Here is a 26,116-nt window from a genome sequence, read left to right as displayed (position 1 = left end):
TTATGATCCCAGTTTCCTTTTGTGTTAGATTTGTCAGGTATGTAATGCACATCATCCTGGCTGGGCTTATTTTAACCACGCTGCTTTTTGCCAAATCCAGCAATGCATGAACTTACATTTTTCCCTGCTCTCTGAAAGGACCAAAGTTGAAAAGCATGAGTTTTTTTAAATCTGGTTGTGTATGATACCAAGATTACAGGTGCCACCACAATGCTATTACAAGTCTGCTGTGAGATGTGTATTGCAAAACAGCTGAAATTTCTAATGGAGCTTGACTTTAGTGGTTGTGAGACGCAGCTAATACAAGATACCTCCTACAGTCCAGCATGTCAGTTTATTATAGATTTAATTTTTGAATGGAAGAGGGAGTTACATTTGAAACACTGATCACTTACAAAGGAAATGTTGGCGATGTTTGGTCAATCTGGCTTGGAAGGCTGCCAGCTACCAGTCTGGGTGTGAAGGAGCAGAGAAGAATTTTCTATAATAAACTGGTTTAGCTTGAGCGTTCAGGGTTCCTTCAGAAAGCTGTACAGGTGGGGGACAAGGTAATCTTTGTAGTGGCCATCTATGAAACCTTTCCCACTGTTGTGCACAAACCAGCACTGCACGTCAGTCCCAAACACACGGTTTGTCCTGTAGTCCTTCTGCAATCCCCTGTGAGGAAGAGGCCATCCAATATGAGAGTCACGACAAGCAGACAACAAGACTTTGTTAATCCTGCTGGCTTGCAGTACTTCTCTGCCAAAGTGTGAGTGGGTGCAGAGTGGAAACAACTGCAGAATGCAATGAATTTCACAGTTCTGTGACTGCGTGGGCCCTTTTGTGGGGATCCCAGGTACTACTACACAGCCAAGGTCAGATGTTGGACAGCAACATGACCAGAACTGTTCATGCAACGTTAAATTACAAAAGAATCCAAGTGTTTTGCCAGCAGCTAAAGACAGATTGTTAGCAGACGAAAATAGGGGATCCCCAAGATCCTTAATTAAGCCTGCAGTCAGTGAGATAATTAAAAAGAGAAGAAAGTCATAAAGAGAGCAATCAAGCACATTATTCCTACCTAGTAACAGTGAGTTTGTTTCCTTTCACTTCCATGGTGGCTTGTGGTTTCTCTGGAGTTTGCCCAGGTCTTTGGTTGTAGATATACACTTCTGGTTCAGATGTAAACTGACCTGATCAAAGAGATTTAAAAGCTCTATGCATGTTCTAACCTCCATGGCTGTGATGTAAGCTGATGGTAGGCACTTTTAAAAATCCAAACTGGATGCAGCAGGCAAGCCACTCCTGCATGGATCGCAGCATCTTGTCTCCAGCACTAAAGGACTGACCAAATGGGGAGGGTAAAAAGCTCTGCTTCTGAGCCAGAAAACTTCTACTTAACCAGACTGGAACTGTGAAGAGTATTTGGGAAAACAATCTGCTGCACAGGATTCCCACATCATAAAGGGAGCCCTGGGTGGGTCCAGGGCTCGAAGGGCTGTTTTTCTCTATGGACTAAGCCCTTGCTTTTGTGTTATTTGCCAAAGCAGCTATTCAAGGGAGAGCTGAATTAAAAACTTCAATACAAAAAGAAGGTTTGAGGGGTTTGTTTCACTTTTTTTTTTCTTCAAGTCACAACAGAATAGCCAAGCTGGGAAAACCACATAACAGTTATTCAGAATAACCTCCTGGCTGCTTATGCTCTATAGAGTTCTTGGAGCTTCCTGGGCACTACAGCAATCCCAGAGCCATCTGATTCACCCTAGCAGTAATCTTTCTTAGTGTCCCCCTTCACCCAACATGCAGTCCTTACCTATCAGCCCTTGTGCTTCAGGAGAAAACTGGTTTTCAGGGGGGATGTAGATTCCCAGGAAGTCAACGTTAACTGGGTGATTCTTCCACACACGGTGCAGCAAAACCATGAAGGACATTTCCTCACCCACTCTGATAGTAACATTGCTTTCTTTTTTCACCGATATGAGAAGCCTAGCAGAGGCAAAACAGAAGAGAGAGCTCAGTCCAGCCGGTCACACGTAAGTGCTCAATCCCCTTGAGATGCTCTAACGCATCAACTGCGTGGAGCTGGCTGATAGGGCAACAGAAACTCACAGCCTTGGAAGCAGCACCCAGAGGTTTGGAAGGATGGTGTCTAATAGGACACTTCATGCCCATGTCCACACCATCAAATCCTGCCCTACAGATCTAAGCTCCTGTTACAAGGAATGGAAATTCAGGAAGTGATCCCATTCCCTAAACAAGGGTCCAGTGCTGTAGGGTCCCCAGTTTTGCTGCTTACTCTCATTCTGCAGATGAAGGTGTGGATGTTTGGAGTCATATCAGGAGCCCCTTGGGCACCTCAAATAACACAGGATGCTTATGTTTAGGCAACTGGCTCTTAATATAGCCAGCAGCAGAAAAAGAAATACAGCTTTTCCTAATTCTGCTTGGTCAACTGAATCACTTCCTTGGCCCTGTTGTCTAATCTTCATTAACTTCATAATATTCATAATGAGAACTCAGACTTTTAGCTGAGGAGCACGTGCCCCAATGTAGGCACCTTGCAACCTGTATCTCACCCAGGGTTGGGTAAGCCCAATGTTAAGTTGCACAGGGCAGACAATAAATGCTCAGCAACTTACTGTTTCCGAATGATGTGTCCTGTGTCAGACCAGGACAACATGATGCTGTAAGATCCATCTTTCAGCGTTATGGTTTCTGTGTCGATCTCCACTTTCAGGCCTTTGTTTTTGAAATAAAAACCAAATTTGCCAAAATAGGTGTTGAGTTTCTTATTCTCCTCCTTCTTGGCCCCAATTAGCTGCCCATTGACAACGACTCCTGTGAAGAGCAGAGATGTTGCCTAAATCTAGGGTGATAAATTTTTTCCTAGTATTTAATCTCTAATCTGTATTTTATATGTATCAGTTCATTTCTATTGCCTCTGTGTATTGCCTTCTGCTGTGCATCTCCAAGAACTCTCTGGCTATGTTTGTTTTCTGAGTAGGCAATTGTAGACAGCAACAATATTCACTTTGAGCCTCTTTCTTTTAAGACTGACCAAACACAGCTCTTTCAGTGTCTCTCTTTACATCCTGTGCTCCAGTCTTATAATCATCTCTTTGGCCACCACTAATTTTGTTCCTGTTTATCAACATCTTTCTTGTACTGGCAAGCTCAAACTAGGCACAGTACTCTGCATGTGAAGGGAAATAACCACTTCCCTCCACCTGCTGCCTCATTCAGGTCACCATGCATCCTCCTTTCAGACACTTCACCTTCACTCTTTCAACACCCCTCAGACCTGAGGGAAGGAAAATCATACTGTAATGTAAACTGTACTTTTTGTTCCCTTACCAGTACTAGGATCAGAAACCAAGTTTAGAATATGTCCGGGATCTGAGTTGATATTAAAGCAGATGTTCCTCTGGCTCTTGGGCAGGTATATGATGAAATGTGGGTCATTGTCAACTGAAACAGAGAGAAAAGACACAGGTTTGAGAAGCGGGCTACAAGAAAATAGGGGACAGACTCTTCAGCAGAGTCTGTTGTGATAAAAGAAAGAGAAATGGTTTCAAACTACAAGAGGGGAGATTTAGACGATATGAGAAAAGGGGTTTTTGCACTAAGGGTGGTGAGGCACTGTAACAGGTTGCTCAGAGAGGTGGTGGATGCCTCATCCCTGGAGCCATTCAAGATCAGGCTGGATGGGGCTCTGAGCACCTGATTTAGCTGTACGCGTCCCTGTTCACTGTGGGAAGTTGGACAGATGGCCTTTGGGGGTTCCTTCCAAATCAGATGATTCTATGATCCTATACATGTCCTGGAGATGAGGGACACAGGGATTGAGCCACTGCACTCAGAGCATTTTGAAGCAATTTTCAGGACCAGCTGACCATCTCCCTGCCAACATTCAGAGACAACTTTTGTACTCATTGCTGCCTGTAGGGGTATCTTGGCCAGCTTCTACTCAAATACAGCTGTTTCTCATGTTTTGGAAGTATTAACTCATCCTGTAGCCAAGGCAAATCCTTGGCCCTTGATCAGATTTCTCTTTACAGAAAAGTGGTGGCACCTGCAGGTGCAGGGGGGACCTTACTGCTCTCTACAACTCCCTGAAAGGAGGTTATAATGAGGTGGGGGTTGGCTTCTTCTCCAAGGTAACAGAGATGATGAGAGGTGCCTTAATTTGTGCCAGGGAAGGTTCAGATGTATATTAGGAAAAATTTCTTCCTAGAAAGAGTGGCGAGGCATTGGACCAGGCTGCCCAGGAAGGTGGTGGAGTCACCATCCCTGCAGGTGTTCAAGAAAAGAGTAGATGTGGCACTGAGGGGCATGGTTAATGGGCAAGCTGGGGATGGGTTGACAGTTGGACAGGATGATCTTAGTGGCCTTTTCCAACCTTAAGGATTCTGTGATTCTGTGAAATTCCAAAGAGTGAAGAAGCTTTCTGAATATATTAAATCTTCTGAATATGCAGAATATTGGAGATGGCCCTCAATCTTTTTTCCTTATTTTCACTAACTGCTTGATCTTCAGCTTGATGCTGTTCTGATCAGTTTTTCTCAGAATGCAAAGAATTTCCAGTGCAAAATATGTACATACGGCGGACAGGTCACTTTGCCCCATTCCTCTTCTTTTCCAAGCAGTTTCTTGACTATCTCTGTCTTAAATTAACCCTTTATCTGTACAGGGAAGGTGTTGGATAGCTCTTTGTTTGACAGCTGTATAAATAAACACATCCACACACAGCACACTCGCAGAGTAATTGCAGTTATACTGCTTTTATAGGCAATGGCTCTCCTGAATGCTCTGTGTAAGCAGGCACTGAGATGTGGCAAAGGCCCAAGTGTTAACAGGACCCATCAATCATCAGTGCATTCAGAGATTTTTATCTTCCACAGAGCGTTCTTGCTGCCATTTACAATAACAGCAACTTCACATTAGCTTTGCTACTGCAAAAAAGCCCCGTGAGCAGCCTCAGCCTTGAGGAGAACACAGCAGCAGATGGGGTGACTATTAGAGCCTATTTGGGTCTGAACTAGTCTCACTCTTGTAATTTAGGGAATATTTTTACAGATTCATCTATTCTAAGTCAAAGTGGCTCAATATTTTATAAGGAAAAGTGCAATCCTGGGGCACCAGATGGATTTTGAGGTGCCTGTGATGTATGAGGCCAATGACTGTGCCATGCACAGACCTCTACAAGGGCTGAATCGAGAGCCTTTCACACATTCAGTTTTACTTCATTCCAGCTGCCCCCTCTAAACGAGTGCTGGCTTAAATCATTCTTGAAGCTGAAATTCCCAGAGCGCCCAACAATTACGATTATTTCCTTTATTTGTTTATGGTGTAATGAATGCTGATGCATGGTGCTTATTTGCAAAGAAAGACCTTAGAGGTCTTTTCCAACCTTTATGACTTTATGATTCTATGGCCTTATGAAATGCTGTAGCTTTTACCTCTGTTTATGCTGACAGCAGACACAGGAGGACTCCTTTGCTCAGGCATGAAGCTGACTGGCACAGCGGTGACATTGGCCCAGGATGGGATACCTTTATTATTATCAGGTGCATTTGGAGTTAATCCTAAAGTGCCTGTTAAATGACAGTCATAATTAGGTTTTCATTAGTGAAGACATTTTAATAGTGTAATTTTTAAAGTAATGTGTTGAATCAGAGCCTGATATCATTATACCACGTAAAGTAGGCACGGCACTATTTACTACAGGCAAATCTACAATAAGGATCCATTTGCTCCATTCTCACCATCAGGGTGACATGATTCACTTACCATTTCAGTTAAGCTTCCCATAAGCTACTGGTGAAAAATGGAGGCTGACATTTTAACTCTCATTCATGTGAATGGGACCCACTTCAGCTAGACCCTCAAAGCAATGCTGTGAGTGTTCTGCCAAATGAAAAACTGCATGTTTAAAATCTAGAGACCCCAAGAAGAGGGTAGATGTGGCAGGAAGCTTTAGTTTAGTTTTGCAATCAGTCTGTTCTGATAAAAGGACAACTGACCAATCTTTTGAAAATGTGTAATTTCAGTGGAAGACACTTTGTTCACGCAGACGGAGCAGCTCTAATTAAATTTGTGAAGGGACAGACAGAAGGCTGCTTCAGATTACCCATTCCATGCCTTGTATACACAAACATTTTGGTACAGACTGCATGTTTTACACAATCACAAGCAAAGACTGTCACTCGTCAAATCACTTTGATAGTACTTCTACAGCCTCTGTTCTCTGCTAAGGTTCAGAAGTCATGCTCCACTGCCCGTTTTGACCCTGATTTCAGTGCTGTCAATGTTTGACTACTCTGTCAAATACCAAAGGACACAAGGACCTAATGTTAAAATCACTCAAGTCCTTTGAATTCTAGAACAAAAGAAACATGATCTGAATTAGTCTGCTGGTGTCACCTGTCATGAATTTGCACAAGTAATACGTGCCATTCCTGTGCTCACCTGTTTGATAGTCATGAGCTGTAGCACACGGGGTGAGTAACAAACATTTCATTTCTCTTTGGATCTCAGCTGCAGACTTTCGAATTGAAAAGACAAATAAATGAACTAGAAAATGACAACTGGCAGACGTGAAAATTTCATTTCACTGAGGCAGGACATGGTTATAGTAAACCAGGAGTGTGAGAACTGAGTCTGCTGAATGTGCTTGGGCTCTTAGCAATGTCACCATCACTTGCAGTGTGAAATGTCAGATGTTGTCCACTGCCCTAACATAGACTGCTTCTTTCCTTCATAGACAATTCAAACTCTCCTATTTATTAATAAATTGCAAATCATTAGACTCAGTTGTCCAAAGAGTTGATCTTGTACTTTCAGTGCTTTCCTTACATTGCGTTGGTAATGTTTTCCTAACAGCAACAGTCGTGCTTTTTCAAATTGCTGACTGGTGAGGACACAAAACAACTGGATGGGGATGACCCACAGTCATTGCTTTGCAATGGACCCTATCAGCTGATGCCAGAACAAGGCTACTTCACCTCATTTGGCTAGAAATAAGGTTGCTGTAACAAGGAATATGAAGTATTGGGTTTAAAGGAGTAATCCAGGAGTTTAGTTAATGAGGCACTCCATATTATTATGACATCTCAGATACCACATATACTTACACCTGATTGCTAGTAACCTTGGGAAGCTTCCAAGAGAAGAAAGTGGTGATGAGATACAGTTTGGTCAATTCTACAGGTTGTGAGGAACTAGACGTATCTGCCCCAGAAAGAAGATGTTCCATCTGTGACATAGCATGTTTATTGGGAAGCTTATCTCTCTAATATCAGCACATCCAATGCTCACTGAATCCAATAGCTCCAAAGAGCACTTGCTTAACAGGATGCTGTGAAAGTGACTGAAGATTTAGTCAGCTTTCCCTGAAAGTTGTCCTAAAAGCACAAACTGCCCATCTCAACAATGAGCATGTTAGTTTTAAAAAAATCGATGATAACAAATCCAAAATGACAGATAGTGTAGTGGCCTGAGACACTGACCTGAGCAGCATCCTCTTCTAGGGTCTTTGGGCTGATCTGCAAGCATTATCTCATCTTTTTCAGAGTTCTCTATCAGCATGGAAGTGAAGGGTGTAACAATATGATGGTCAAGGGACATCTGCAGGATGGATTTGGTGATGTTCCTCTTCAAAGCTGCAGTGGGGGCTGTGTTTCTGGGTGGAAGATAAAGCAGAAGGCATAGTTAGTAGCTCCTCACACCAACCACAGTGTTTGTGGCTCCACCACAGAGCAGTCATAGAGTCAAGGTGGTAGGATGCAGATGCTGCAATAAGGCAAGGCTGAAGGCGTACACGAACACACTGTACAAGCAGACTGTTCTAGGCTTCTGTGGATGTTGGTCTGGACACACAGAAGCTCAGTCTCATCTTCTGGTCCCAGCAGAAGACCTCATTCTTCTTCACATGGGATTCATCAGACTTCCTAAAGTCAAAGGGCTTTTTTTCCTGAAACTCTGTAGCTCTTATGCTCAGAAAAGCAAATTCTTTTCATTTCCAGGTAGCTCCACACCTGGGTCTGTCGAAGTCAGAGATTTCCTCTATTTAACTGCTCCCAAACTCTATTACCTGATATCTGTGAGTGCTAAGATGGGAGTGTGAGGACAGAAGATATCACCTATCTTCACTCTGATTTATTTACCTCACTCATTTGAAACCCTGTGGTCTCAGGAAAGACCAGATTGCTCTCATGCTTCATTTCCCTGCCATCACAGACTACATTTCTCCTCACCTCTCTGCCAGCATCTGGTTGACAGTCAGATAGGCCCACAGCTTCCTAGTGAATTCAGGATCTGCATATTTGTCTTTCTTCATGAAACCATCCAGCTCTTCAACATCTCGCAAGGTTTCCATGACAAGCTCTGCATTTGCCTATGCAATAAATGAGAAAAAAGGACAAGGGTGAGCCAGGTGAATGGGGTGTCTCTGAGGTCCCCTTTTGTCAAATCCTGAGATGCTTGGCAGTAAGGACTTACTCTGGCTCTGCACACAGTCACTTACAGTTCAGAAAGCCCCAGAACTCCATTGGAAGGGGAGCAGTGTTTCAGCTGCAAAGAATATTCAACATGCTTGATTTCTGTAGCAAGTATCAAATCACAGTTTCCAAGCCCTGTAAGTGTTGTTAAGTCCTCCTCAGAAAGAAGGATCCAGATGTATTTCTTCCTCACCTCTTTCTTCTCCAAGTGGAGGAACAGCCATTAAATGAGTAATATGCCACAAGGCATACCATGAAAGAATAATACAAGGACCTATCACGATGTAGAGGCGCCAGCTTGAAGTCCCCAGCAGCAGCAGTTTCAGCCATGAAAGGAGATACATTAGGGGGTCTCCCTGCACCTCCATAAGGCTTGAAGGATGACTTCATAATCTTAGAACAAATTCTGATTTGGAATTGAATTTTGTACATTACATTTCTTATAAGAAGCAAGCCCTTCTGAAGGCTTCAGAGAGTGACTGCTCTTGGCTGTAACTTGAAGCTGTTATGAAAACCTTGTGGGACAAACCCCTGTGAGGTTCCCCACACTTCCACCCAGGACCCAAACAGGCATAACACAACCATCAAGGAGACTGGACACATGAGTGAATGAACCAGCCCAAACTCCAAGAGCAGGTATCCTAGAGAGGGCCCCACTCACCGCTGTCGCTGTGACTACGCTTTCCAAGTGCTGCAGGTTTGCAGTGTCAACCTTCCCAGCCACCACTATTTCTGAGCCGCCAAAGTAGTTGTGGAAGCTGCTCTGGGTGACATCTGACACCGACTCCTGAGGGTAGTTGAACTGTATCTTCTTCAAGAGTGGGGTGGAGACCTGGTTGTAGAATCTCTGAGATGGCAGGGAACAGAGAAGTGAGTGTGTTGTACCCAAAGCAAGCTTCCCACATGGGCCACCCTGACTGAGAGGAGAGCAGGTGACAAAACTGGGAGCATCTGGGAGTCCAAGAAGGACTTTCCCTGCCCCAGTAAAAGTAGGCTTTATAATTAAGCCTTAGAACATCTGTATATGGGTCGAGCAAGGAGGTCTGGCCCAAATCCTGTGGAAGCCAAGGGATGGTCCATGGGTTGTTCTTAAAAATGTGTTCATGCTACAACTAAAAGATTTGAATAAAGGTGTGTTATGTGCCTGAATTGATCATCAGATTGGCCAGGTCTTGGTTGTTGTGCGACATGGTTGCTTCTCACCTAATTTTTGCACTTAAGCTAAAGCATGGTTGTCATCTTGCACAACACTCCAAAACAAAGAACAACTTTAATGACCTCCACCTCTCTAAATTGTGAATCCACAGTCACTCCATTCTAGTTACTGGAGTTAGCTCTTCAGCTATGAGCAAAACTGGATCCTCAGCTTAAAAGGTAATGGGCTAGAAATGTACCTTCATTTGGGCAGAGGTCTCCTGATTTCCAAAAATCCGTTGGGCCATGCCACGGTTGTCAGTTGCGATTCTCTGCAGGAAATCATAATCTACATCAAACCCAATGCCGAGGCAGAAGAGAGAGAATTCATCCTTTATGCTCTGCTTCACATTCTTCTGGATCGTTGTCAGCTTTAGCTCACCTTTGAGAAACACAGAGTGACATTCATCTGAGCAACGGTGGACGTCTCCGTTAGGATGGGAGCATTCGTGCCCTTGAAGTGTCTCTGGTTCTCTCTTAATTATGAGGAATGTTGAGGAAGCTGGCTTAGTTGCTAAATCTCCATTTGGCCAGATAAACCCTACATGAAGTGACATTTTGGCTTCTTCGGGATGGAGATTAGCAACTTATTGCCACTGAAGATAATTCTTTTTTTTTGGTATATGATACATATTCTTTGTGTTTGCAGAATTCATACTAACTTCTCAGGGAGTCTGCAATTATAATGCATCTAGACTTCTCGCAGAATTTCTCCTTCAAGCTCTCTGCAGGCTAATACAATTCCATACAGGTTTTGTTTGTTGACATCCTCCCACTGGGACTGGCTTTTTAACAAACCTATGGCAGTTTGTCTTATGGGCTGGCATCTTACACTAATGGATTACTTCTGACTTTTACCAATTTCAATCCAGATCAATTTGCTTTCTACCTTATTTTCCAGATTTTGATGTTACATTTGGGACTGAGTAATATTAAGAGTTGGAATTATCAGAAGAGGAGATTTTCTCTTACACTGTTCTGATTATGTCTCCTATAGGACTTATGCATCTCTGTAGTTGCTCATCTTTTGTGAAAGCTTACGTGCACAGCCTCATGGCATCTATAGCATCTGCAGCAGTGCAGCCATTGAAAGAAATAAGATTTTTTTTTTAACTTACTATCGAAGTGTCTAAGTATTGCTTGCATTTATGAGGCTAATTCCACTGTCCTTTCTTCTAATATAAAGCAGAATCCTTACCTACAGTTGGGTCTCCATCAGAAACCAATACAATCATGGAAACTGAGTTAGGGTCCAACATGCCTAAATTCTGGGCTTCATTCAGGATGAATGTGGCTCGGAGAAGAGCTTCATTGATATTTGTGCCTGCCAATGACACAATGAAGAAATCAGGTTTGAATCTTGTGGAGTGTCTTGTCAAATACAGATCAGTTCTGAGATTCTAGTGGAATTAATCAGCATGAACAAAGACCTGAGATTAAAGCAGAAAAACCTCCCCTCTGTGATTCTTATGGTACATCTGCTATCACTCTGGTTCCCTAAGGAAACAGAAGCTGGAAATTGTTGCATGTTGATCATTGTGTTAAATAGACCTTTCACTGTTTTCCTCATTTAGTGTTACACCATTTACTGAAATGGAAAGTGTCAGATTGGTGTCATAGTGCTGTGAACAGAAATAGCTTATAATCTATTTGCTCTTGAGTTTGTCCACCAGCGTGATGGTGATTTTAAAATATGGGAACACATATTTTGTAAGTATTTAAGCACATTTGTATATAGGCATACTACACGTTTTGCCCTAAGTTTCATTAAGAGAGCAGATCTTGATACTCCCTTTTGCACTGGGCTGTTGTCCCCATGTGGGGCTCCTCATCCCTCCTATTACCAGTAATTCCAGGGAAGTGAAGCTTCCAAAGTCTGAAAAAGGCAACTGTTCTTGTTTACCAGACAAGGAAATGAAGCATAAAAAGGATGGACAGTTTGCCTAGGTTAGCACTTAATAGAACATCAGGTAGTCTACAACCTATAGTCCTTGGAGACCCTAGAGGTAGGCTTGTGAGACTCTGCTTCATAAGGCTGATCTTTCATGGATACTTGGGGTCTGTAAGGCTGCAGGTAGGCCCTATAGATTGAAAGCAGCTGTCCTATGGTGCCATAGTGATGCAAAGGTGACATGCAGCCATAGACATACCTCATTGCTGGGAGCATGATACTATGGTGATGCTAAGAAGGAAGAAGTCTCTAGAGCTCTTTTACTTTCTCCCTATGTTCCCATCTGTCAGCCTATTCAGTGGAAGGAGGTGCCATCCCATTCCCTAACAAAATAAAGTGGAAGCTTTGGTCTCCTTTAGCCCAGGACATGTTTTTCCCAAATCAGGATTCAGACTTTTTGTTAGGAATACTCCACCAATCTGAATGTTGTCCGAGGTACCCATTCCTGTGATACCTAAGTGTCAAGAGCACCTTGCAATCAAAACCTCATACCCCCGTTGGGATGGATTGTCTGGATGTACTTCTTAGCATCTTCAACCTGTGCTGGGGTAGCTGAGACTAAATTATCCCTCCAACATCGGACATTGTGGTTGAAGTCAATAAGAGAAAACTGATCAGCAGCACGGAGCTCGCTCAGTATTGCCTTCATGGCCTCGATGGTCTGAAAAGAGGAAATTCCAGAAATAACAGGTTTAAGCTTTGTTTTCTTTAAAGCATTTTCTTAACGTGGCTGCAAGTAAACAGATGCCTGTGGTGAACAGGAACGTGAGCGTTGGAATCCAAAAACAGCATCTGTTCTCTAGATCTCTTTTTTACATATTTCTAACATAAAGTAGAACTTTTCTCTAAAGAAACACAGGGGAAAAAATGCAATTAGCAGGAACAAATCCATGTGCCTCAACCTATCCTTGCTTAACACTTGCTAACAAAGAGTGTGTGAGAGAGAAGCAGTCTGTGAGACACTGTGGTCCAGGAGAGAGGAATTACTTGTACTAGCTGAGGTGACTTAACTCTGCCTGCACTGCTGTCATTTTGGGCTGGGTAACATCTGTTTGAAAATATGTGATTTAAAGAAGTGATGATTAGCCTACATCCCAGTTTTGCAGCATTGATTTCCCCAAGGAAGAAATGTGCCAAGCCCTGGTATTATACACTGAAGCAAATTCAAACATCCTTGGATCATCCCAGACTAATATCCAGCTCTTGAAAATCTTCAGTGACACATGATTTACAATCTCACAGACTTTCCCCTTAGCACTACAAAGCTTTTTCTGTATTATCTGATGTAAATCTTTCCTGCTGTAAATCCATCTGATTCCATCTTATTCTATCCTGTGTGGGCATTAATGTCAGTTGTTGGGTTTTTCTTTTGGAACAATTCTTGAAATATATTTGAAAGCTGATTATGTTTCTCCAGGACTTCTTTTTTGCAGAATAAATCAAATTTCTTGCCCTTCTTTTTTCCACGAGTTATATTGTCTAATCCACTCTTACTGCCCTTCAGTGGGCAGTCAGCAACTTAGAATCATAGAATCATGAAGGTTGGAAGATCATCCAGCCTAATCACCAACCCATCAACTTGTCCATAACTTTTTGAAGGCAGGGTTATAGTGCCTGCACTGAGACTTTCCCAGGATATAGTGAGGGAGATTTAAAAAAAAAGGGATTCAAGGTCTTTATAAAATGCTTTATGATCTGTCAAATAAAATTTCACTTTACTATTAAAATCAGTGTTCTAATGGTATCATCTCTTCTTTACAATATGGAAAGGAGTATTGCAAATAAAGAGTAAAATGAACTCTTTGATTCATCAAATATTCACCAAATACAGTGAGCATTTGACAGAGTAAAGTGTAAAGAACAAACATGGTAAATCTGAATGGCAACCTGCCATAGAATTGTATGGTAAAGCACATGGGAAAAGTTGGCAGGAGATTCTCGAAGTCAAACACTTACTTGTTTCATTTTCAGTCCCCACATTGATCCACTGACGTCTATGACAAACAGAATGTTTTTGGGCAGGGGATCAAGATTTTCCGGAGCAAAGAAATGAATAAAATAGCCATTAAAAATCTGCAAAATAAAATAATAATAAACCTTGCTGTAAAATGAGCTGTGCTAAAGATGCCAAGATAATAACCGAGCAGAAAATACTGTTACTCTCAATGGGTTGGTTGCTACTTCCAGTTCTGCACGTACACATGTGTTTGTAGCCATGCACTGTCTACTCTTTACTGTTTATCAAGGAAAGCAGAGCCTGGTTCTCAGACAACCGCCATGCAGTGGCATGGCGATGAATAAACATGTCTTTAAAAAGACTATTCTCTATGTAATAATTCAACTCCCATATCTTTGCTTCATGTTAACATGAAAATATCGATGTTCTGGTTCTCTCATAATAAATCAGTACAACTTCCACTGAGTGCCCTTTGATTCAACATTAAATCACCAGGTGACTGCTAGATATGAAGACATTGGCCTGTGGACAAGACAGAAATCTGCTCCTGACTGTCTGTAGGATTGTGACTTAGTCATAAATTAAGTAAATCTGTTCTATCCACTTAAAATCTCTCTGTTCTTTCAATTGGATACAAAGCTCTTTCTGATCTTGTCCTCTCTGCACGTACCAGTGGAGCTTAATTTCTGCTTAGCGAACTGCAGAAGTAATGCAATGATGAGGTTTAGCACAGTTTGCCTAATGACAGCAATTCCTGTATTCACTGGTCCTGGTTAAACAGAGATACTTACTTCTAATTCTCCACCTGTGCTCTCTCTGTTCACATCATACTGCACCACGAAATTTCCATCTACTGCTGTGGATGAGCAAGTGGGGCATTTTCGTTGTTGAGCCATTGTGGGCTTGAAAGAAATATGAGCCTTGAAATGAGAAGTGATCATCAGTTAATGAGGAGTGGCGAGAAAGGCAGATCACTGAAATAGAGAGTTCATCCATTTATGAAAGATCTTCTTTTACAGAAAGATTCTCTTCTCTCTTTATTTACACACCCAGTTTAAATGGAAAATGGACTTTGTCACTTGAAAACAAAAACTGCGCTGAGATTTGCCTGGGTATGCTGATTCATTAGTAGCAATTGTGACACAAGCATAGTGACTCATATCTTCTGTATCAAATATTTCCATCAGAGCGGGGCAATTCTTTTCTAGAGAGCAATATTCTGGCTTATTTATCATTTTCTTAGTTGAAACTATGCTGAGCTTAATCAAGATTTTGAATTAGCTTTCAAAGTAAGTTTGTTGTTGTTTCTTTTTTTCCCCTGGAGAAAAGAAAGCTTGTAATTTGTCTGCAAACTGAGTGGTAGAGTTCTTCTCATTAGTCTTGTGACTGGTTATGCAGATGTTATGTTATTCTTTGCATTGCATTTCTCTGCTTTGACAGATAACTCAAAATTTCTGAAGAAGTTAAATCAAAATATATGCATCCAGAGGCAAACTGTCTTGTACGCTTGCAGTTTCTGCAACATCTTCTTTGTAAGGTCTTTGGAATGTGAAACCTTCTCTCTCTTTTAATGCTATGAATACCTGGGACTATTTTAATATTGGGGACATTTTGCTATATATCTATCACATATGCTGTTAAGAATACTGCCATAACAATAAAGGTGAATAATGGCAACAAATAACACCTTCAGGCTTGAGGAGAATGTGCCATAAAAGCAGGTGAACGGGGCTCTGAATTATTGTTCACTTATTTGCCTTCAAATTCTTGATTAAACTCTCTCAGATGATATCTGCCTACATTACCTTTGAATTAGTTTGCTGAAATAGGAATGTGAGTGAATGAGATATGAAGCTGAGCCTGGATATCAAGGAACAGTACCGCCTGATAAATTATGATAGTAATATACACAGACTTTCTGGGTCTGATTTACACACCTTGTGTTAGATCTCTATCAGAAAGTGAAAAGAGTTGTACCTTCCCAGAGTCACTGATAGACATTTATTGCGGAAAACTTTCTGCTATTGGAAGGTTTATCCACACATGAGAGCTATGATAGAGAAAGGTAGAGTAAGCACGTCAGGGAGAAGAGCAGTCCTAGAAAAGTTTCCTAGGTAGATGTTCCCAGTTGGAACTGAGATTGTGGAGCAATGTTTATTCTGCTTGACATTCGTCATCCACCTTTTTCATGTCCAGCAATTCCTGTGTACTGCTCTTTCAGAATTACAAATTGAAAGATTTGCACAAAGAAAGATGGTCTACACTCTGTTTCCGTATTGCTGTAGTATTCGAGCATCTTGTACATATGGTTAGATAGCAATAATGAAAATAGTGTATTTTGGTCATATTTTTAACTGCTTTTAGGAAGTATGAGAAAATACCATGGCTGTGAAGGAATAACTATGAAAACTGACGTGTCATGCTGCTTCCACTCTGTAACTGTTACCTTTTTCTCTCCCTTGGAGATGGTGGTGATTCCATTGAAATGATCTCCAAGCGAATTGGGAGCATGCACATAGCGAATTCCCTGTGGCTCAATAATGCGGACATCCACCTGGAGGCAGGAAAGGAGGACATTTAGTATGATGCAGTGCCACTGCTGTGTCAGGATCCCATAAACCCTCCACAGGCAAACTCCAGAAAGAGAGTGGGATATTCTTGAGAATGCTCTCGTAGGGCTAGTTTCACTTGGGATGGGGGTCTATGTAATGCTAAAACTATGATGGAAAGACAAAATATATGTCCAAAGAATAGGATGAATTTGGCAGAAATGCTCATTCTTTATCCTTCTGCCTCCCCTTATGGAAACTAACAGGATAGGAATCAAGGTCAAAGCATGAAAGCACAAATCCAATTCGTGCTTTCAGGAAAGTATGAGTTGACTCTGCCTAACTGCTGCTTTGGGTTCTGAGGCCAGGAAGAACACAAAATGTTGTGTTCTATTCTCCTCTGCATAGGATGGAGTGTACTTTCACTTTTGGTTAGATGGCCAGAGTGATTTGGAAAATAAAGGCTTTATCCTGTTGGTCTGAGATAAAGGCTTTTTGTGGTTGCAGTTCTAGTAGTAAGTTTACTAGGAAGCAAGATACAGTGTCCCTTTTAGTAGGACTTACTCAGGCCTTTAGAAAGCTTGAAGCAGAGTACAGCCTGTACCAAGGAAATGTGAACAGCAGACTTTGATTTACGGGGTTTACAGCTTGTGCTGAAGCTATAGAAAACTGAAAAACTTTTATGACATAGAAACATGAGAACAGGCAGGTGGAAATGTCCAGTGAGCCCTCAATTCTGTCTCTTGGCAGATGATAGAGGATACTCTTGGAAAGTATGGGCAAGAGGGTACGAATAAGGCAAATCGTTTTTAGACAGCCAGATGTGGAGAACCTATCCTCCAGAGAACATCTGCTCTAATAGGACACTATCTAATGAATTTGGGATTATTGTGAAAAGCCCTGCTCCAAATAAACAGCACATCTTATTTGCTTTCCTTCAGTCAGGGTGAGTTTACACAGAGGTATACATGGACCAAAGCTCGTTAGTCCAAGGGATTCCGACATGAGTCAGTCACAGTTCAGGAAATGCCCAACTGTGTCATTAATGCTGGAGAAGACTACTGAGATCATTCAGTCCAACCTTCAACCCACCCCCAGCATGTCCACTAATCCATGGCCTCAGTGCCGCATCTCTATGTTTCTTGAACACCTCCAGGAATGGTGACTCCACCACCTCCCTGGGCAGCCTGTTCCAATGCCTCACTACTCTTTCTGAGAAGAATTTTTTTCCTAATATCCAACCTGAAATTGACAGGAGGCAGGATAAATTTGCTGATCACTCATATAAATATATGAGTTTGAAGTTTCTCCTGATGGCCTGCCAAGTGGCCTTGAGGCTATTTGTTTCAAGCCAATATTAAAAGAAGGAGCAGTAGAAGAAGTGGCCTGCCATGAGGCTCATAGAAACTTCCTCTGCCTTCTCAAGAAAGATTCACTTGTAGGATGCTACCTACACACACCAGCTCTACTTTACCTCCATGTGCTTCGCCAAGCGCCCTGGCTTCAGTGAGATAACATGCTCATAGGAGCTCAGTTTCCTTCGAATCATTTCCTGGTAGTGAAGCTCAAACTGGATCCTTGTTCCTGGGGGCACATTCACTTCAGTTTTGAAGTTTTCCATATCCAAGGCATTGCTCCTGAAAAGTTAGCTGTGGAGTTATTTTGAGAAAATACAAGGAAAATGAGAGCTTCTTTGCATTATTTTTAGATTTATACATTTCTGAACCCAGTTTTAACTGTGACCTATACCAGGGAACTGCTGTTCTCTATTAGCACAATACATTTTATCGAGCTGAAAGCAGAAGCACAAGTTAAGTCCTGACACTTAAATATCAGAGTTGCTATAAGTAAGCAAAACCTGCTTTTCCAACCCATTTTTCTTACTAGGATGTCATATCTCTCCTCCTGGGATGGGTCAGCTCAGTCCTTCTGTGAATAAGTTCAGTACAGTATCCATATACCAAAATCCTTATACCTCACTATTCCAGCAGCTTTGCCTTTGGCTTTTGCTTGGGAGTACATTCTTCTGGCTTCAGACTTCTCTCGAATTGAGCTGGTAAATGTTATACCATTGACATCCCTAGGACAGAGAAGACAGTCCATTTGCAAAAGAAAAAACTTCATAATCAGTAATTATTATTTTACTTAAAAAATAAAAAATCAGTCCAATCTAATCTCTTTAATACCCAGTGGGAAATAAAATAATAAGGCTCTCATTTAAGATCAAATGAATGAAGCTTGTTTTCCAGCAAATCTGCATCTTTTTGCCTAGCTGCTTCTTTATTTCATCTAGCTGGCACTCTCGTATTCTAAGGAGGAACTGCTCTTCTCCACCTTCTTCACACTTCCCAGTGCTTTGGGCAAGACAAGCAGTTACCCATGTCATTGCTGTTTTGAAACATGGATGGGTTCATGTCTGCTGACCAGCGAGCTGGCTGTTGCCTCTTTGAAAAAAGCTGTTCAGCGAGAGCTCTTATTTGGGACTCTCTCTCCTTTGATCTGGTGTCAATTTGCCAAAGACAAGTGATCTGCTTGAGACTCCTGTCCTTTTGTCAATTCTTGTTGACGTTGGCCAACGGCCCTGTAATTACCAGGGACGAAGGGATGGACAGATAGATAGTACAATGACATAAGCCTTTTTTCACTGAGAAAGCACACTCAAATTACACTGAAGCTGGCAAATGATAGAAGGTGTTTTGTTTTTAAGAATACTTCTCTCCCACCACTTTCGCCCTTATTATTGAACCTGTCAGAGCACAAGGCTGATGTCTGCCCACTACTTACATAGTAAAGTTGTCAATAAAAGCTCCTTTGGGAACTTGTACATCAAACACTATGTGCTGGGGCCGTTTTGCATTATTCACCATTTTGGCTTGGATCATTGTGTTGGCCAGCCGTGATGTTATAGTGGACTGAACTTTGTAGCTGTAAAGACCTATCTTGTCATCATCCTCCACCTGTAATTGATAAAATAACTCTATAAATTTAGGATACAGCTAGAAAATGCACCCTAAAGAATGATTTCAGCTCCTTTTATAGCATCAGTGCCTTTTTTTGATCACTTTTTATTATAATACGGCAGCCAGGTGGATCATGAATTCCATTTCAAGGTACTTCAATATTTTACCCGCGACTGTGGCAAGATACCCATGTGAATAAAATTAATTATAACATTTTATCTGAAAGAGAGAAGTTATTGAGCTGGAGTGCTTTCCTTGCTTTCCAGCAGGCAATCAGTCCTTGGAAAGTCTCTCTTGATATAATCCAGCGTAGAAGGGTTATGTAGCAATCCTCAACATCATATACTGAGGAGAAAGGAGCTACTATTTTCAATAAAGGCCCTAAATAAAAAAGACCTGAAACGCTGAATACTGATCTAGTATTGTAAATGGTTAAATCATAGCAGTTGTAGAACAGTATTAAACTGGTACATTAAAATACTGCCTTTGTCTAATCGTTTTTGTTGCTCATTTCTTCATATTTACCATACTCTTCTCCCCAGAAGAGCAGTTGAATAAACAGCATTGTGCAAACAGTCGGCTGTTTAAAGAAATTAGGTTAATACCCAACCAGCAGTAAAAACAAGGAACTGAACAAACAGAAGAATTGATTTCCAAAAAATGGTTAACTACAAAATCTCTTTATTCAATATTTTTCTCCACAGAGGAGGAAAAAAACTCACCAGATCTCCAACATACCCCCAGTCAGATGTGCTTCGCTAGAAAAGAAAAATACAGAGAAAGTATTTCAGCAAAACTAGCAGCATAGACTGTGGCTGTTTTAAGACACAGACAGTGTAATTATCCAAAAGCTGCTTTCCAAAATGATCGGAATTCATTTGAGTTCTCAGGCTTAGTGAGCAGATTCCTTTTATTACATTTACTTTTATTACTATGTTTTATGCAATATGCATATGTAGGATGTATCCCTCGTATAAGCAGATTACATACAAACTGCATATGTACATTTTCGTATATGCAATTCTGATTATGTACACAATGCTTAGATGAGCTAAAACAATGCTCATTAATGGTTGGCTTATTTCCTGCAATATGAGTAGTCGCATTTGGAAATTTCTATGAAAATGTGGTGACATCTTGTGGCCATTTGAAACGTTCTATTTGTAATTCCCTGAAACTTACACATCTATCCCTGGGGTGGGATTTGGCTCCCCCACTTGTAGGAGGACATGTGATTGCTCAGTGCAGCTGCCTGCGACTGATCTACAGATTGTCACAACCAAACAACCTCAGCTCTTCAGAGCCAACGGAATCATGTCTTTCATCTTGAAATAGATACTTCCATTTGGTTGAACATAGCATGCCCTGAACTATGCTGACTGTTCCAATTGGTGATTCACCATCCATACCCTGGGGTGCACCAGGCCCAGTGCTGTCAGATGGGAGAGGGAAGGGGTTATCCCCTCTGCTGTGCATTGTGCATCCTCACCTTGAGCACCGAATATAGTTTGGGTGCCGCAATATAAGAAGAACATAAAACTATTTTAAAATGTCCAAAGGCTATGAAGATGATGGCCTTGCCTTAAGCTGGGTTTATAGAACATGAAACTGACAGCTCTCACATTTTAATGATGTTACAGACTCCCTGAACTACTTCACACACTACTGTATACCACAAAATGAAACTCCTTAACTCCACTGATGATGATCAGGAGTCTAGGAAGACTATTTCACATACTGATGGATTAATTATAAATATGTACAAAACCAGACCAATATTATGTCAGATGGAAGTAGCACTTGAACGACCCAAATCCACAGATGATGCTTACAGCAACTGATTTCAGTTCAGTCAAATGGTGTATATAAGGCTTGCTGTGCATTTAGTAATTTAGTTTGAAGCCTTTTTATACACCAGGAAAGTCTAGATATGCTTAAGAGGTGATACATCTCGTAGCAAGATCATTTTAAAGAAGTGATTTTAAGGATTATTTAAAATGAGATAGACTGCAGCATTCCCATCTCACTGAGAACAAACTCAGGTTTGGCTTCACTGCTGTACAGGTTCCACCTAAAGCATCCAGACTGGGATTTCAGGACCTGAAAGTTAATGGCACCGTAGATACCCTCTGCAAAGCATGATGGATTGATCCTTGCACAGCCCATTGTGAAACTCTACAAATATAATTGTACAATGAACTGAACCCCTCACATCTGATAAAGAATCAGACTGTGAAGAATGAATACTGCCCTTGGACATATCCTTAGGGTGAGGAACATTAAAGCTGTGAATACAAATTAAGTGAACCTCAAATGAAATAAATTGTTTTGAAAAGACTAAGACCAAGACCTTAGCACAAAGGAGGGTTTTCTCAATTTATTTATTGTGATACTTTTCTGGTTTTCAGAGGGGGCTTAGGTTTCCAGCTCATCTTACACATGGTGCATAAAGCTTTCAGGATGCCTCGGTTTCCTTCCTGATTGTTTTTGTGAGGGCAGAGGAAAAGGGGAGGTAGTGAGAGAGACACTGAGTTTATTGCTCACATGTGTAGTGACTCCCACCACTGTTGTTACTGATCAGACATGGGTTGGCCCAACCATCCCCCTGGGATCCCAAAGGTTGCAGAGATTAATTATTCCAACAGGTCATGAGGACAGAGCTGTAAATAATTACACTTTATGTTTGAGTGCTGATGTGGTTATTGAAAACATGGGCCTTGAAGAGATTTCTGTGGCACGTGCTATTTCTAGCAAGAAAACTTGTGTCTGATCCTTTCTTTTAAACCACATCCAGATCTGCTGATGGTTGCATTGCACAGAAGCAGTGTTTTGTGGAACTCCTCATGTGTGGCACAGTTTGGGTTGGGCTGCAGGCAAGTGCTTCAGGAACTGTTTTAGGGATACAGTCTTAATAGATACAGAGCCCTAACTTCAGTGTGCTGAGACCGGTCTTCTCGTGATATCTGTGCAGGCTGTGGATGCTTAGCTCTCTGTAACTCTTTGCCCAGATCACTGTGTGTGAATGTGGCGATGCTGCTCCGTCACGAGAGGTTCACAAGGTTACCCCATGGGCCACTCTATTTCTGTGGTCTCAAGGACCGTTTGCATACCTGAGGCACAGTGTTTTTGGGATCCGTCAGTGACCACTTTTTTTCACTACAATATCTAATCTAGTGCATGGAAAACAATTATTTGTCTTTATATCTGATCAGCACGTTCTGCAGAAGAGTTTTGTTGTCTTCTTGCCAATGACCTAATGAGCTCACTGTAGGAAAATCACAAAATCACAGAATATCTTGTGTTGAGACATACAAGTTGAGACCTACAAGAATCAAGTCCAACTCGTGGCTCCACACAGGACCACCCTAAAATCAGACCAAAAATGCAGTGCTAAAACAATAAGTAACTGTGTGCCTGCTGTTGGCCAAGAACTACTGTCTTAAGATGTTTTTTCATCTAATTTATTAATCTTTTATTGTGACTCAACACAAGGGTAAGTCATCCTGAGATCTTCACTCTATTGGTTTTCAAAGACTCATATGAAATGTAAAGAATGGGAAATATATGGGAATAGGATAAATAATCTACTATAATAAAAAGCACAAGTATGGTTGCAAATTGCTATATGCATATGTCTATATTATTATGTATCCAGAAAGCTGGAGAACAGAGACAACATAATCCATGTGCTAATAAAGATATGCTGGAAAGAAATGATGCCCTGAAGAAGTGAGGAATTCTGCTTAGATAGTCATTAGATTATTTAAATACTAATCTGGCAAATGTGAACTGGCTTGTTTCATATTTATGCTAAAATATTCCATCTTTCTGGCAGTGTAATAGAATCTTCAGGTGTCAATAAGCCACAATTAGACTCTGTGTGAGGCCCATTTGAAAAAAAAGCAAAACACCTTAGGATAAAGATGAATCATAGTTGCCTGTTCTTAACTTCAAAGATGCTGGGAAATCCAATTTTACTCAAGATGATCTTTTGTTTTTGCTGTACTGAACAAACTCAAGAAAGGCAACACCAGAGCTCTGATGGAGGACAAGGTCCACTCTGAACAACATTTCTTTCATTCAGCACAATAAAAGTCAACATCTTCAAACAACTGATTTCATTATCATTATTCTTAGCTAGTACTTGATAAAACACACACACAAAAAAAACCACCCAAAACTCCTGCAATGTTGTTTTAAATACTTCTGTTTCAGAAACCAGCAGTGTACAACTATCTCTAACACATCAGCACTCTGGAAATAAATTTTCTTCCCTGTCCTTGGACTTCCCCAGTCAATTTACCACGTCACATTGTGCTGCACTTTTGACCTGAACTAGATATGAATGAATGGACTATCTGCAGGACTACAGTTTCAACATACATTGCCTGTGTAGAAGTTCTTCTTTTCCATTTTTTTTTCAGTCCCACATGTATCACACACAAAATGAGACAGACAAGTATACCCATTTCTTGGCATCTATGTTATGGTTCTACCTTAGGAAGTCAGATCCGAAACAAGGCCTTGCTCTAGGTACTACAGAAAGGGTAGCATCAGCAACTAGATGTGTGAATGTCTCAGTGTATTTAAGGATCTGTTGGTACCACCTGATTGCACATTCACAACCCTTGAAATGGAGCAAACTGCCTGGGGAGAGCTCCCTGGGATTCCTGTTTTCCTTTATTCGAAGCATTGCTGGTACTGTACCTGGTACCTGCCATTTCTTGTCCTGGAGCTTGAAGGAAATCCATCGATTTCTATGTCAATCAGATTTTCCACTTCCTAAAGGAGAAAGAGGAGGAAACAAAGATGTGTCACTGCTGTCTTGCAGTTAGATTTGTCACTTGAATTGTTGCTGATTAGCACTCTAATACAATTCCAAAACAAATTTATGTCCCCATGTACCAGTATGGAGTAGAGTTGCAAACCACCTCAGACCAAACTGCTGTGTATTCATACATTCCATTTCCCTCTGTGGACAACCAGCTCTATCTACTCTTATCATCATGACTTTTACCTTCATTTTACAACCTCTCCTTCCAAAACAAGGAATAATATTTAATGGACTGAAATGCCCATTACAAGCAAGAGGCAGGTGATCATCAGGATGTGTCACAGTATGGTAACGTTGACATTTCAGATACTGATCTCACCTAAACCAGCAAGTTCAGAGAATTTCTGCTCAAACCACAAGAAATTGTCTCCAATCTTATGTATGGAAAGTAAATTTGTCCAAATGACACAGAAAAACATCAGATCTTTTCCAAATGCATGTCTGTACAGATTAGAAATGAGCTTCTTACACCACAGCAAAACTCTTCTATGTTTGTTAGCAGTTTTATTTATGGCAATTAAGAAGCCAAGGTTCATGAGTTGCTCTCCAACTTAGATGACAGCGTACACACAAAGGTTTGCACAAAATAAACTTGAATTGCTTAAGCACATTGATGTTGAAGTGATATGATGACAGTGATTAGAGAGGAGCACAGAAATATTTTTCTGGGCTATTTTTGACAGGAATCATAAACTCAGGATAAAAATCAGACTGTGTCATGAAAGGTGCTGTAAGAAGAAAGAAAAATGAAAGAATATCCAGACATTAGTCTTGCATAAGAAAAGAAATCTTCACATGATTCATGCCAACTTAGCTGAAAGATTGCAATAAAAAATGCAAATTTGAATTTGCAGCAGTTTCTAATTCATGTGGAAATGCGTGTAGACACTCAAATGCAATCTCACCTGAATATAGGCCTTTAAATTTTGACTTTTGAATCACAACTATAACAAAACCTCTTTTTATTATTATCTTATCCTATTGCATGCTTTTTCTGTAAGTTATCTCATCCTCCTGCCAAGGAATGTACAGACTATAGGATCTTAACTCTGTATTTGAATTTCTGTTAACAGTAATCTGAGTTCATATGGAACTCTGCTGAAATTCATGGTGGTCCATACAGGAGATCCCATTCAAAAAGACATGTAGATTCTGAGTTTCTTCTTAATCCAGGAAATGGAATCTAAAACACTGAAAATATGAACATAGAAGCCTAGCTGAATATGTAAAGGCTGAAAGCACCAGCAAAAGCAAAGCTGAGTTAAAAATACGAATCCTGTTTGAAAAGAAATTGGAATTGCTCATTCTATCCCAGCTTTAACAACATTAAAAAGTAATGGTGAAGACCATTTGGTGAAATTTGGTGAAAACCAAGCCAAACAATACTATTTTAGCTCAGAGTAGAAGAGAAATTATGAGACACAAGCAGAGCAAGAAGCACCAACCCAGTCCTGCTCTCACTGAAGCCAGTGGCAGCACCAATCTGGACTTCAGCAAGGAAGGCAGCCCTGGGCCCTGCTGGAAATACTCACATCTGGGATTCCATCGATAACAAGATCAAAGCTTCCTACTTCAGAAGTGAGGAACACAATCATGAAGTAGATCAGATGCTTCATTTTCTTCCTGCTTGTCTCCTGAGAACAGCCAGCATAGGGACTAGACACAAGATCTTTCCTTCTCTGAGACAAGTTCAAGGAAACTGATGGGGGTTATGTAGTATTTTGCACAAAGTTTTGAAACACTGACTTTGTTTAGGCCATAGGTAAATATTTGCCTTGCAACGTAAGTCAGAGCTGTGGTGTCCGAGCAAGGGTTATCCAAACAGTGTCTTCACTTGGCCCTGCCCTCGATAACAACTCAGGCTTGGATAGGCTCACCTCTTGCTTTTGTAGGTTCCCATGATGTTTGACTAATTTCCTGCTAGGCACAGACCTTGGATATCCAGGACTTGGAAGGATCAAAGCAAGAACTCACTCCCAGACTGTTTGTTTATAGTAAATGAGGTGGAGACTGGCTTTCAGAGTGATGGAGGCAGCAATACTGTGCTTCTTAAAGGACTCCTTCATCCAGCCATCTCACTGTGGTTGGCAGAGACCTTTGGGCTGGATACTGACCCACACAAATACCCTTTTTCCTCTCAGACTGGGATCACATCTGCTGTGATCACATCAGAAAGCATCTGATTACATTT

At 41.2% G+C, this 26,116-nt stretch overlaps 1 protein-coding gene across 1 annotated transcript; it reads right to left on the bottom strand.

The window, feature by feature from the left end:
- Positions 1-315: 315 nt before the first annotated feature.
- On the bottom strand, positions 316-25,655 carry ITIH2 (inter-alpha-trypsin inhibitor heavy chain 2). Its single transcript, XM_042815373.1, has 21 exons — positions 25,458-25,655; positions 23,799-23,873; positions 19,814-19,849; positions 18,916-19,088; positions 18,107-18,211; positions 17,606-17,768; positions 16,029-16,136; positions 14,374-14,502; positions 13,582-13,698; positions 12,118-12,286; positions 10,873-10,998; positions 9,875-10,056; positions 9,142-9,327; positions 8,238-8,377; positions 7,491-7,663; positions 5,442-5,576; positions 3,337-3,450; positions 2,622-2,820; positions 1,796-1,968; positions 1,064-1,175; positions 316-657 (listed from the first exon to the last, which is right to left on the bottom strand). The coding sequence occupies exons 1-21, from the start codon at positions 25,539-25,541 to the stop codon at positions 510-512; spliced, it is 2,847 nt and encodes a 948-aa protein (XP_042671307.1). The 5' UTR covers positions 25,542-25,655; the 3' UTR covers positions 316-509.
- Positions 25,656-26,116: the final 461 nt, after the last annotated feature.

This window comes from Centrocercus urophasianus, unplaced genomic scaffold (genome assembly GCF_019232065.1).
Source record: "Centrocercus urophasianus isolate 14NV4802_14NV808 unplaced genomic scaffold, USGS_Curo_1.0 seq_15, whole genome shotgun sequence".
Lineage (NCBI taxonomy): Eukaryota > Metazoa > Chordata > Aves > Galliformes > Phasianidae > Centrocercus > Centrocercus urophasianus.
The sequence above is the reverse complement of the archived record's forward strand: the minus strand, read 5'-3'. Positions and strand labels throughout refer to the sequence as shown.

Excerpts from the sequence above, each read along its gene's own strand:
- ITIH2 (XM_042815373.1), bottom strand. The coding sequence starts at position 25,541 with ATGAAGCATCTGATCTACTTCATGATTGTGTTCCTCACTTCTGAAGTA. Across the intron at positions 14,503-16,028 it reads TCTCCAAGGGAGAGAAAAAG|GCTCATATTTCTTTCAAGCC; the intron begins GTAACAGTTACA and ends TCTCATTTCAAG. Across the intron at positions 658-1,063 it reads AACAAACTCACTGTTACTAG|GGGATTGCAGAAGGACTACA; the intron begins GTAGGAATAATG and ends TCTTCCTCACAG.